The sequence below is a fragment of the Sorghum bicolor genome, chromosome 5 (genome assembly GCF_000003195.3).
Source record: "Sorghum bicolor cultivar BTx623 chromosome 5, Sorghum_bicolor_NCBIv3, whole genome shotgun sequence".
NCBI classification, from domain to species: domain Eukaryota; kingdom Viridiplantae; phylum Streptophyta; class Magnoliopsida; order Poales; family Poaceae; genus Sorghum; species Sorghum bicolor.
The window spans coordinates 1,458,108-1,471,950 of record NC_012874.2 but is presented as its reverse complement, the minus strand read 5'-3'; the positions used below and the strand labels follow the sequence as shown (position 1 = coordinate 1,471,950).

At 39.5% G+C, this 13,843-nt stretch overlaps 1 protein-coding gene across 1 annotated transcript; it reads left to right on the top strand.

The window, feature by feature from the left end:
- LOC8083022 (protein LURP-one-related 8) lies at nt 7,660-8,887 on the top strand. The gene has a single exon (XM_002450120.2). It carries the CDS (start codon nt 7,799-7,801, stop codon nt 8,498-8,500), a length of 702 nt encoding a protein of 233 aa, XP_002450165.1. The 5' UTR covers nt 7,660-7,798; the 3' UTR covers nt 8,501-8,887.

Sequence of the window (13,843 nt, the reverse complement as noted above, 5' to 3'; positions counted from 1 at the left end):
CAGGCTCAGAGGCAAAGTTACCACATGAATAGTCTAGGGTGTTGGGTCTTATTTAGTTCCTAAAAAATTTGCAAAATTTTTCAGATTCTCCGTCACATAAAATCTTTAGACGTATATTTCTAACTTTAAATAATTTTATTCAAAAATTAGATTTAAATAGATATTTAATGATACTAATTTTATATTATAAATATTAATATTTTTAATAAATATTTAATCAAAAAGTTTTTATAAGAAACGAAAACGACAAATATTTAGAAATAAAGAGGTAGCAGCTACAGCGCTACAGCGTCTGCCACATTGGTACCCTGCGACACTGCTCCTACAGTGCATGTCCTGTTCCTACAGTGCTACACTGCTACAGCGTCTGCTCAAGTGTGTTCTATGCTACCTCTTTATTCCTAAATATTTGTCGTTTTCGCTTCTTATAAAAACTTTTAATTAAATATTTATTAAAAATATTAATATTTATAATATAAAATTAGTATCATTAAATAGATATTTAAATCTAATTTTTGAATAAATTTATTTTAAATTAGAAATATACGTCTAAAGATTAAATGAACGAAAATGACACTAGGAAACGCAGAGAAAGTAGGGTGGGCTGTTTTGTCAGGGAGCACCCCGCCATGATGGGCGGAGGGGTTGCAACCCGCCATGATGAGTGGCGGGGTACTCTTTGCCACATACCCCGCCACGTATTAGCTACGTCAGCAAGTTGTCTTCTGAACCATGCCACGTCAGTGGTAGTACCCCGCCGCTATGCATGGCGGGGTTTTGTGCATTTGCCCCGCCATGCATGGTGGCGGGTCCAAACGGTCTAGTTTTGAAAATATTTTTGTAATCGGATCAAATTTGAAATATGTTTTAAATTTGGGCTAGAAATAAAAAAAAAATTCAAAGATGCCCAGGTTGGTTGACTTGGTGGTCGTGGTCGTGGCTGTCGTCGTCCCTTGTCGAGTAGCTAGTGTACGGTAGGGTATGAGTGACCGTTGGTGACGTGACGCTGTATAGCAATTAGCAACTAGCAAATGGAGCAATAAACGCCACACACACACACTCGCATGCTGCAAAAGCGAAGCTTCGTACGTTCATAGGCCTAGTGTTAGTGACATTGTTCGGTGAGTTGACATTATCCAAAAGTTGCATATCTTATCGAGTATATGTATACTTCTTACAGTATATAGTTAATAACTAACATGCATAATAAGTCAAAGATGGCATGACTATATATATATACTACTACTAGTTGTGACAACGTTATTCTTTAGTGCATATCTTGGTCACGGTATGTAGTGCATGCTGCATGCGTAGGCTTTATTTCCATTCAATGTGGTGCCTGATGGTATATGACACGTACCATATATATATATATATATATCGCCCACCATGCATGTCGGCGCACTAAGCTAGCTGTATTTGGCCTTGTTTAGTTCTAAAAAATTTTGCAAAATAGGAATAGTACCACTTTCGTTTGTATTTGACAAATATTATCCAATCATGTACTAACTAGACTCAAAAGATTCGTCTTGTCAATTCCGACCAAACTGTGCAATTAGTTTTTATTTTCGTCTATATTTAATACTTAATGTATGCGGTTAAAGCTTTGATGTGACGGAGAATCTGAAAAATTTTGCAAAATTTTTTGGGAACTAAACAAGGCCTTTATCAAACTAGCTAGTTGCAAAGTAATTAAGTAGTTCATACGACAAGTCAACGGCAACATTCTAGGAGTATTATCAGCGATCGAGACCACGAATGGCCGGCCTAATCTACCACCGATATGATAACAAGTAGTAATATATAAAGATTATCATGTCAACAACTGTGACGTCGCTGGCTAGCTAGATTTGTCACTAGCTTGGATATGATGATCGATGCTTCCTAACTCCCAACGTTTCTGTATTCATGCATCATGGACCAACCAAGTGCACATGTGTGTTTGCTGCTTGATTTGGCACTGCAGCTACATGCAGCATATATATAGGAGTACGCAGCAGTGACCTGACACTAGTTCGTCGGTTGTGCCAACCGTAGTGCCTGCCGTATATATATATATATATATATATATAGTCTAGAGTATTATACACGGCTAGCATGCCTTTGCCTTTACCTGCCTGATGTCTCCTTCTTCATGCTGGAGTACGTGGCCAGCACACACATGACGTGACGACGATGATGCATGGGTCCGGCCGGCCGGGCAATGTGTTGCTCTGCATATGCATGCATGCGTGTGTGTGTGATTGGGCATCGATCGATCGGCTCGCTGTCCCCCGCCAAGTCTACATGCACGTTGCGTCGTCGCGTGCATGCATGCAGATGCATGTATAGCTCCTTGTCCTTGGCTGCTTGTCTCGTCAATCTGCTCGTCGCCGTCCCGTAGACTGTAGTACCTGTATCACTACGCGATGTTGATACAAAATATGAGTGTACTGTCAAGGTGTACGTGTCCCGTGCGCGCCGCACTGCGCGGGACAGACAACTGCCGTCAAATGTTTAGTACTGTATGACAAGTAGTATTAATACCTTTTTTATATAAATTCAGTTAAACTTTTAAATAGATCTGCTATGGAAATAAATCTAAAATTGCAAATGTAACTAATCATACTTTAGTATGACAAGCATTAATACATTTTTCGTATAAATTATTGTCAAACTTAATTAAGATAGTTTGATCAAGAATTATTCTAAAACTAATTCAGGGACTACACGGAGTACTTACTATGTGCAACCCAATGCACATGCACATAGTTTTATGAAAGTAGAGAGAGTTTCATGGAGATGAAACTTTTGTAAACTGTTTTCAAAATATGAATATATTGAAAACTGCATTATGAAACCCTCACTAAGGATGACCTCACAATACATCGATTCGATTGGATAAGAAATTATTCATTTGGTGCATGTATGCTTTAATTTCCTTGTTCTAGCTGTCATTATATATCGGAATAGCATGGATCTTTTCTTTACAAGTTTAGATAATGGAACAAGGTTCCAGCCTAGAATAGCATACATCTAGAATGGATTATTCCGTTTCGTTTTCTTCCTTTGTAAACCATGTGTACTGTGTGTAAGAATTATGCAAAGGATATACTGTCACTAAAGAGTTCTATGCTTATATATCTGAACCAAATCAGCTTGCATATTCTTCACCCAAAAAAAAAAAATAGTTCGCATATGCCGGCAGAGAGGATGCATGATGGATCGATAACACAACATTTGTTCTGCAGCAGTATCTCTCAACCTTGCACCTTCTTGCTCCGAACTTAATTTAGTGCGCGTCGCATCTTAGCCAAAATAATTGAGGACCAATTGCCAACTAGATCATGCAAGTCGTCGGATCCCTAGGTCAGTAAGAATCTTTTTACAAGCTCAGGTGGTTTAGTGGACTAATTTTCCAAAGAATATCGTTTCAATACTGTCTTAAGTCAAACATTTTAAATTTTGACTACAAATAAATTCTTTTGAGTTGAGTTTTAAAATATGAAAGTGATGTAAGTAGATTCATCTTGAAATGTAATTTCATAAAAATATATTTTGACTACTATATTTTGTAGCAAAAAGTACACCTTCCATATCTATAAAAAAAGGCATTTAAGACAACGTCTACAAAGACTAAGTTTGACTCCTTATCTTTATAAAATACTTATCTATATGTATATTTTTATGAAAGTACAAGACAAATCTATTCATATGGTTTTTATATTTTAAAACTCAACAACTTAAAAGTTATTTATGATTTATATTCTCAATGTTTGACCCAAACCTTTTTTCAAAACGACTTTCTTTATAGGTATGGAGGGAGTAATGGTTAAAGTTATTTTTTAGAGACCATGTCGCTATCCACAATAACATTCTTTAGCAAACCGGATGAAGTAAGTAATAGACTAGACCTAATCTTTATTACACACAAGCTAGCTATACAATAATTGTATTAAGTCAAATGTCGAGAATCCCGGGCAAAGACCCAAGCGAGTGATCTCTTGAAACAATAAAAAAAACGATGGTTGAGTGTTGTGTTGAGCAGTGCGCGGCTAGGAAGTTTGAAGCGCAGGTGGCCTTTGATTGGGCGTTGGCCGGTTTTGCAGTTGAGGTCGTCTATGTGTTTGCTGTAATCTACATTCTACAACTTCTTTCAGTTCGCCTTTCCTTTTCCTTTTCATCGTGTATTTGGTCCTCCCCTCTTCTCTAGTAAGGTCGACGCTTACTAATGAGTGGGTAGCTTGTAATGTTTCTCTACCACTTTCTCATATCATATAATAAGTAATAAAAAACATCATGTACCGTAAAACAAGCTAGCTCGCGCTAGATTATATATACTAAGGGTATGTTTGGTTGTTCTTTTTTTTTAATATTTATCATATAGAATATTTGGATACATGTATGGAGTACTGAATATAGACTATTTGAAAAACTAAAAATATATAACTAGAGAGCAATTTGCGAGATAAATCTTTTAAGTCTAATTAGTTCATAATTTAATACTAATTATTAAATAGAACAGAAAAGTTATATAGTATATATTAAACTTTAACACCTTCGACTAAACACCCCTAATAATAGTAGCAGCGGTATTGCTTAGATCAAATATTCTAGTACTGGATAATAATCAGCTAAGATCCACATGCATGTGGATCGACATCCAGAAGAATTTTGGTTTGAGCTCCAACAATTAGTCAATGGGCAGTGACGACTGACGAGGGGATTAGATTGCTACTTTTCTTTATTTCTCCCTGTTTTTTTCTCCATTATAATTTTTCCCTCCTCATCTTTATCCTTGCATAAAAATATTTGACAAAACTTGCATCATATATACTTTTTCTTCCTATAATCCTATCCTTCTTCTCTTCTCTTTCTCCTAGCCCACACACATGCGTGTGGGTCTGCACCTAGGCGTGCGGAAAGATCAACCAACGATTATCATTGCAGGAGAAATTAAAGTACCCTTTTTCATATAAGTATTTTGTGTAATATAGTGTTTTTCTTTTGACAACATGTAATATAGTGGTTGATGGTAAGCAATTAACGACGACTTGTGTCACTGACAAGCAAAGCATGCTTACCTTCGGCACGCACTTCCATACATATGCCTCGTCCATACACGCGTCACCATTTACAAAAAAAAAAAAGAAAAAAAGGGGGGGGGGGGGGGGGGGGAGCTCTCTAGAGAATGCTGAAAGCAGCATCTATTTTTCCTCGACCGAAATCAAGAGAAGGGCTACCAAACAAAACGGATCAGAGTTGCCGCCATGCATGAACACATTTTCTTTATTATCATCAGGACTCCGTAGGCTGCATGCTTGACCTTTAATACGGTCTTGTTTAGTTCACTCTGAAAATCAAAAAGTTTTCAAAATTCCCCGTCACATTGAATCTTGTGACACATGCATGAAACATTAAATATAGACGAAAACAAAAAACTAATTACACAGTTTAGCTGTAAATCACGAGACGAATCTTTTGATCCTAGTTAGTCTATAATTGGATAATATTTGTCACAAACAAACAAAAGTGCTACAGTACCGAAAACTTTTCACTTTTCGGAACTAAACAAGACCTACTACTGTTTATAGAAAAGGAAGACAAGTTTGTCATGTATAATGTGGCTGTTATTAATTGTAGTGGAGTGGGTAGACACACTACTCTGTTTCATTATAAATTATAAAGTGTTTAGCTTTAATATATAAGCACATTGCTTTTGCTATTTATTTAGAAAGTTAGTAGCACGTATATTTGGGCGCAAAGCTGCGTGTAGAAAAGTAAAAAACGAACTTATAATTTAGAAGCGATGAGATATACTGTAGAACGAAAAGGAAACAAAACAAGAATAGGGTGTGATGGCTAGCTAGTAAATTGTACAAGGACACAAGAAAATACATTTAGGGTGCTCATTTTATAGTGCCACAAATAAATGAACTAATAATGTTTCCTTGCTACCAACGTCCATGTATATATAATATAATAATTAAGTTACATATAAAACTACTATACTAGTAAATAGTAATATCAGCGAAATGTTCAGCATATGTGGCTTTAAGTACAATGTGGATATATAGATGTGTATTCCGCGCACATGGAGTTTTGAGATGACAGAAAAATTGAAGTAGTAATAATAACTAGCAATAACCAGGTCATACTGGTTTACGCGGCTAGAAAAGCAAAGGCTTGGGTTTAGGGATTTTTGTTCAACAGCTTGGTTTACATCAACATTACGGGCAGCCGAGAATCTGCTCGTCCATGACGAGGTCCTTATGTACAGTAACTAGGCTCAAAAGATTCGTCTCATCAATTCCGACCAAACTATGCAATTAGTTTTTATTTTCGTCTATATTTAATACTTCATGCATGCGTCTAAAGATTCGATGTGACGGGGAATCTGAAAAATTTTGCAAAATTTTTTGGGAACTAAACAAGGCCTTAGTTCCGAAAAAATTTTGGATTTCGCTATTGTAGCACTTTCGTTTTTATTTTATAAATATTGTCCAATCATAAACTAATTAAGATCAAAAGATTCGTCTCGTGATTTACAGACAAACTGTGTAATTAGTTTTTATTTTTATCTATATTTAATGCTCCATGCATTTGCCGCAAGATTCGATGTGACGGGGAATCTTGAAAACTTTTTGGATTTCGGGGTGAACTAAGGCCTTGTTTAGTTCGCAAAAATTTTCAAGATTCTCTGTCACATCGAATCTTTGATTGTATGCATGGAGCATTAAATATAGACGAAAATAAAAACTAATTGCACAGTTTACCTGTAATTTATGAGATGAATCTTTTGAGCTTAGTTACTCTGTGACTGGACAATGTTTGTCAAATAAAAACGAAAGTGCTACGGTAGCCAAAAACCAAAGTTTTTTAAACTAAACAAGGCCTAAACAAGGCCTTTGGCTGGTCAAGTTTTTTTTTTTTTTTTTTTGTTAATCAATCTATCTATCAACTGGCCGGCATCGGCAAAGCCAGCAGTAGGCATTCCGTTATCACAATCCTTTGATTCCTTTCGTCGCCGACCACTACTTCTTCCGCGTCACCCAGAATATAAACTTTGGCGCAAGAAAATCGAACTGAGCAGAGCAGAGTCGATCGACGTGGGCGGCGAGAAGAATCAGAATCAGAATCAGAATCAGGTTCCTCCTCCTCTTCTCTCCCACTCCCACAATTTCAAATGCAATGCTGCGTCTGCATATACCCTGATTCGCGCCAGAAAAAACTGGTGTTTCAGTTGAAAAAAAAACCGCCGGAAGAAATAATTCGCCGCCAACTTTACTTTCCCGGTGCTCGGCCTCCACAGGGATGGTGATGAGGGCCTTGTTTAGTTCACCCTAAAAACCAAAAAGTTTTCAAGATTCCCCGTCACATCGAATCTTGTAGCACTTGCATGAAACATTAAATGTAGACGAAAACAAAAACTAATTACACAGTTTAGCTGTAAATCACAAGACGAATCTTTTGATCCTAGTTAGTCCATGATTGGATAATATTTGTCACAAACAAACGAAAGTGCTACAGTATCGAAAGGTTTTCACTTTTCAGAACTAAACAAGGCCGAGGTCACCGAGATGGTCACTTGTCACCCTCTCTGCCTCTGGGAGGTCCGCCGCCGGCTCACCCAGAGCAGAGCAGAGCAGAGCAGCAGGGGCCCACGTGCGATCGCCGTCTTCTCCGCCTGGCCTCAGCCGCGCCGGGTATAAATTGCCGGCGCCTCTCCCCCAACTTCTCCTCACCTCCATCCATCCAGAGGGCACCTAAAAAAAAACATCGAGAGAAACTAACAGGAGGTCATCAGAAGGAGGGAGTAATGGCCAAGGTCCACCCCAACGCCGTGGCTCCACCACCACCAGAGCCCCGGGCGGCGGCGGAGCAAGAGCCGCCCACGGTGCTCACGGTGTGGCGCAAGTCGCTGCTCTTCAACTGCGACGGCTTCACCGTCTACGACGCCCGCGGCGACCTCGCCTTCCGCGTCGACTGCTACGCCTCCCGCTCCCGCACGCGCCGCGACGTCGTGCTCATGGACGCCGGCGGGAAGCCGCTCCTCACGGTCCGACGCAAGACGCGCCTCGCCGGCCTGGCCGACCGCTGCTGGGTCATCTACGACGGCGACGCCGACGCCGACAAGAGTGCCGCCGCCACGCCCACGCCGCTGCTCTCCGTCCGCCGCCACGCCACCAGCGGCGGCTGCAAGACGCTCGCCCGCGTCGACGCCGCGCGCCTCGCCCTACCGCTACCGGCCGCCGCGGCACCGTCGTACGTGGTGGAGGGCTCCTACGGGCAGCGCGCCTGCGCGGTGCGCGACGCCGCGCGCGGGGGCGCCGTCGTGGCCGAGGTGCAGAGGAAGGAGGCCGTGGGCGACGACGTCTTCCGCCTCGTCGTGCCGGGGCCACGCCTCGCCGCGCCGCTGGCCATGGCGCTCGTCATCGCCCTCGACGACATGTTCCGCGGCGGATCCGGCGCCGGCGGCTGGTCGGCGCGGTCGCTGCTGGGCAGGACCTTGTCGGCGTAGTACTTTCACTAGTACTGCTAGTATTTCGTTACAAGTATTGTATGGGTACTGTTACAGCGACCCCGGGCCCAGTTGTCAGCGTCAGCAGAGTTTAGAATTGCAGGGCTGACCCAAGTATATAATATGCGTACCGTAGGTATCAGATTTTTCAATAAAAAAATGTGCAAAAGAGTTACTAGTTCTCTCCCAAATTAATAGTCATATTAAAAAAATTTATATATTTGCGAGATCGACGCAATTGATGGAATAACCAGGGAAAGATGAAGAGGTTAATGAATGTAAATTTTGATGCTCCCAAACTGTAAAGTTATGAGCACAGTGGTGCATACAGATGGAGACGACATAATTAAGAGGGTGGAAGAATGAATAACCGATTCGGTGACACAACTAACTTAGAGCAAGTCTAATAATATATAGCTCGCTGCTGTCAGTAAGGTTTCTTTGTAGTTTTTTCAGTCCACTTATATAGTGGTTAGCTTTTCACTATTAATACATGAACATGACTTATTTATCCCTTTCATAAATTTTATTGGCTGTTATGTCTAAGCCGACTGTAAAGTTTCTACTCTCTCATTTCTCTCTTTTCCACCTCAATATTTAGCCGGCTATATAGCCTGCTATTATACTTGCTCTTACTCATACTATAATCTGATGCAGGCTCATTTAAGCTATGCCGTGCATGGTTACGAGGCTACTTTATTTGGTTGCTCCTATTTATCCAGCCTGATTGATGAGAAAGTGTTTAGTTGTCCTATGAGAACTTGTAGTATTATGCCTTAATTAACTTTCAAAATACCAATATAACACTTAATATATACTAGTAAGTATTTGCTAATTATATATATTACAAAGACACATCACTCATCTAGTGATCTAGACCCGTCGGAAACGAAAATAAAAACTCATTTCTCGATAGACAAGCTGAGTGAGCTCTTTTACATTTCACGAGACAAGGGCACAAGGCAAACAAACACAGGGAGGGCCGCTGCATATAGGTCAAAACTAGACTCTACTATTTGGAGGAAAAATGTATCGCTAGCTCATAGGTCAGACAAATCTTGGTTTAATTTGTCTATCTTCTTGAACGTGTATGCTGTGTCAGTTTTCCACTGACAATACCTTAGATATACGGCATGATGCGCCATGCATATGTTGGCGCACTAGCTAGAGTTTTTTGCATGCAACGGATAGATTATTATATATATTATATTTGACCAAACAAACTACTAGTAGGGCCGTGTTTAGTCCGTGGACTGCAAAATTTCGCATTGTAGCACTTTTGTTTGTTTGTGCTAATTATTGTCCAACTATGAAGTAACTAGGTTTAAAAGATTCGTCTTGTCAATTCCGACCAAACTGTATAATTAGTTTTTAATTTTATTTATATTTAATACTTCATGCATATGTCTAAAGATTCGATGTGACAGAGAATCTTGAAAAATTTTAGATTTTTAGATGGAAGCCTAAACAAGGCCTAGGTTGGAAAGGAAGAAAATACGTCAAAAAATCAACGGGTAGGTAGGGCACAACCGGGTTAAGGTCACGAAAAGTTGTGATAAAAAGGTTATCAGGCCAGTGCGTAGATTTTAATTGACAGTTGGGTGTATACCCCACTACTTACTCAAACAATTAGTGAACGTTCACTGATTAATTAGAATCTAGCGAATGATCAGATAATCTTCTGACTTTCTTTTTTTTTTTTGGAAAGTTACAAGTCATACTCACAGCTTCTATACGTACATGATGTTTTAAGGGACATGACTATTGCCACAACTTCGAATTAATGATAACGTTTTCAATATATTGTTTGACATTAGTTTATAGATAATTTATCATAACAAGTTTTGCATGTAACCTTTAAAACTCAACTTTTATTCAGATATAATAACAATCCACGGACAAACTAATTCGTAACAGATTCTCAACATAACTTTTATAGCACAACTATACACAATAAATTGTACGAAAAACTCATGCACATATGGTTTTGTTGTTCAACTCTTTCAAGAAATTATACACAACTTATATTATTCTAGCACGATTTTTGGTACTTCTAAAATTGTATATTCAGCTCTCTAAACTTATCTTCATTTCTCATCCTAGTCTTGTTACATACATGAATTATTACACGTTAGTCGGCTCCTTAAAATTATCGTGAGTTCTCATCTCGGTTCCATTCCATGAAGATATTAAAGCCCGAACATTTCTTCCACTATTATACAATAATTGATCATTAATAACGTATATATAATGCATGCGTTGGAAAAAAAAAAGTCTAAATGACTTCTCAGCCAAAGAATGTCTCCACAAAGGATGCCTAGCTAGGTGTACTGATGGTCAGAATCAGTATATGCACAGCGGAAGCCAAATCGATGTAGCTAGCATATATTTGTTCCATCCTCAACTCTCAAGTCCAACTTGTTGTAGTGCCGCACCTTGAGCTAGCCCAAATTAAAACAACTACGTAGGATCTAATTTGCATCTAGATCATACAAGTTGGGAGAGAAAACTTTTGGTCGTCAACAGAGATGAACTTTTCTTTTGAAAATTCAGGGGAGGGGGGAGGGGCATAGTCTCCATCTGAATAATTTCCCATCGATTTCGGCTAGGCCGATGATAGAAGACGCCAAGTGCAACACAAGGTTAGGGTCATGCACCCATATACAAATGAGAGGGCAAGAGAAGAACACAAAACAACACCAACTATAACAATGGACAACTCACAGACAACACAAGAGGAGGAATGACCACAACGCTACGTAGATCTGTTCGCTTATCTTATAAACCTTTTTTGTCATTCAACAGCGTTTTTCTCTCACAATAAATCAAAATAGTATCTTCAGTCATGACTTTTTGGATCAGCGAATAATCTCGACTCCTACTACATAGGCATATGTCGTCGGATGCTAAAAAATGGGCCACCGAGTGGCAGGTTGACAGACAACAACCGTGGTGAACATATCTTTAGAGCACATCCAAGATCCAATCACTGTCCGCCAACGAACAAAGATGACTTATTATTGATACCCATCCTACATCCAATCAATAATGCAGCAATTATCATAAAATACATAACAAAGATCATCATCATGTAAATAAAACAGTAAACAAAAAACAACACACAGAAGCAGTAGTAGCAGCTAGGTTTGTGCATAGTACCCTGAGCTAGCTAGCAAGGGTATTATTTCTATGCCAAATTGCATCCTTATTGCTCAAATATTTCTAGTGCTGGATAAGATCGACATGAACATAATCCATATCCAGAGAAGTAGCTAGAATTCTGAGGGGCCCACCAGTTAATCATGGAACATGCATAAAAAACACAAGCAATGACCAGAGCATGATAGAGGAAGTGTACAACATCCTTTCTCTTTGTTACGTGCAATTCGTACACTGATCTATGCATGCCCATGTCTTCCGTTGTTAGATGATATCCGCCAGGATCGAGCGCCATCATCATGAGAACTCGCAAATTTGAAAGCACAAACATTTGATAATGTGCCTAATGAGACAAGCCTTAGTATTTTTATAATGTTCATGTGTCACAATTTGGGGATTTGTATGCTTATGGTTTCACATTTATGAATCATATAGTACACACGCATGTATTCATACCATCGATGGGTATATCGCTTATCAATGAGAGGAGCATCTCCAACAACTCCTCAAATCCACTTGGTATTCTTATTATTTTGACAGAAAACACAAAAACATCTCTCCAACAACTCCTTAAATTCACTTGGTATATTTCCCAACTTGCTAAACACCGAGTCCGCACGCACGCGAGTGAAGTTCCAAGCGCGCCAAACTCTTCCCGCCCAGCCCGATGGATCGATCTTCCCGTCGTCGCTGCTGCTGTCATGCGTTCAGTGGCCGGCAATCTTCGGTGCCAGACTGAGATGGGACAGACCGACAACAATTTTCGGAAGAAACCTGACGCTGCACCTGGCCATGCACGTCCACACACAATTCGTCCGTGAAGCTTCCGTTCTCAACGACGTCGATCGATGAGGAGGCCAGAGTGCCTTGCCGACGTAGGTGATGCCTAGCGTCGCGCTCGACCGGCGGCGGCGGCCAAACGCACGTGATATCGGACGCCGCGCAGCCAATTTTACGTGAGTCAAGGACCAGTACCGGCCGGTTTGGAGGAGAAAGGTGGGCCTAGATTAACAAGTGAAAATACCAATTTGTTGGAGACACATCTTTTTTCTCCTTGCCAAACAAAATACCAAGTTGCTATAACTCAAGATATACCAAGTGAATTTTAAGGAGTTGTTGGAGATGCTTAAGTCCTACTAGGCCGTTAAGTCTAATTAAGAATAATAAATACATACAAATGATTCAAAAATGTGAAACCATAAGCATACAAATCCCCAAATTGTGACACATGAACATTATCAAATACTAAGGCTTGTCTGCTGTTAAGTCTAAGAATAATAATAAATACATACAAATGAGGACATCCAGTCAACTCGGGGTCTCACACTCTCACTTGAGATGCATATAGCACACCCCCACAATACACCGTACCTTTTAGCAGCAAACCAAACATAAACTAGGGTCTTGTTTAGTTCCCAAAAAAATTTGTAAAAATTTCAGATTTCACGTCACATCGAATCTATGGAACATTAAATATAAATAAAAATAATAATTATTGCACAGTTTGCCTGTGATTTATGAGACAAATTTTTTAGCCTAATTAGTCCATGATTGGACAATATTTGTCAAATACAAACAAAAATGCTATAATACCCATTTTGCAAATTTTTTGGAACGACTAAACAAGGCCAGGACACCTAGGCTTTGTTTAGTTACACCCAAAATCCAAAAACTTTTCAAAATTCTCCGTCACATCGAACTTATGGCACATACATGGAGCATTAAATGTAGATAAAAAATAACTAATTCTATATAATTTACGAGACGAATCTTTTAGACCTACTTAGTCTATGGTTGGATAATAATTGTCATGAAAGTGTTACAATATCTAAATTCAAAAAAATTTTGAATCTAAACAAGACCCTATTAAAAAAAACAACAATTGTACGGACTACGGGCCAATAATGGAGTGGAAAGTGGAAACGGTTCAAACATGAATGGATGATGACATTTTTTTTTGTTTTGATAGACTATATATATATAATAGTGCAGCAGATATATCCAGATAGGCCTTTCCCCATGCATGGTTGTTTGTTGATCAACAGGTAGCAATGAGAAAAAAACAAGACAAATAAAAGGTAGAGTGGATTTGAACGGAACTCCAACAGTAGCTAAGCTAGCTCATATGATGGTGAGCATTGGAAAAGAAGAACGGACGGCGGCTAGCTACACTCATCAGTCAGA

Excerpts from the sequence above, each read along its gene's own strand:
- LOC8083022 (XM_002450120.2), top strand. The coding sequence starts at position 7,799 with ATGGCCAAGGTCCACCCCAACGCCGTGGCTCCACCACCACCAGAGCCC.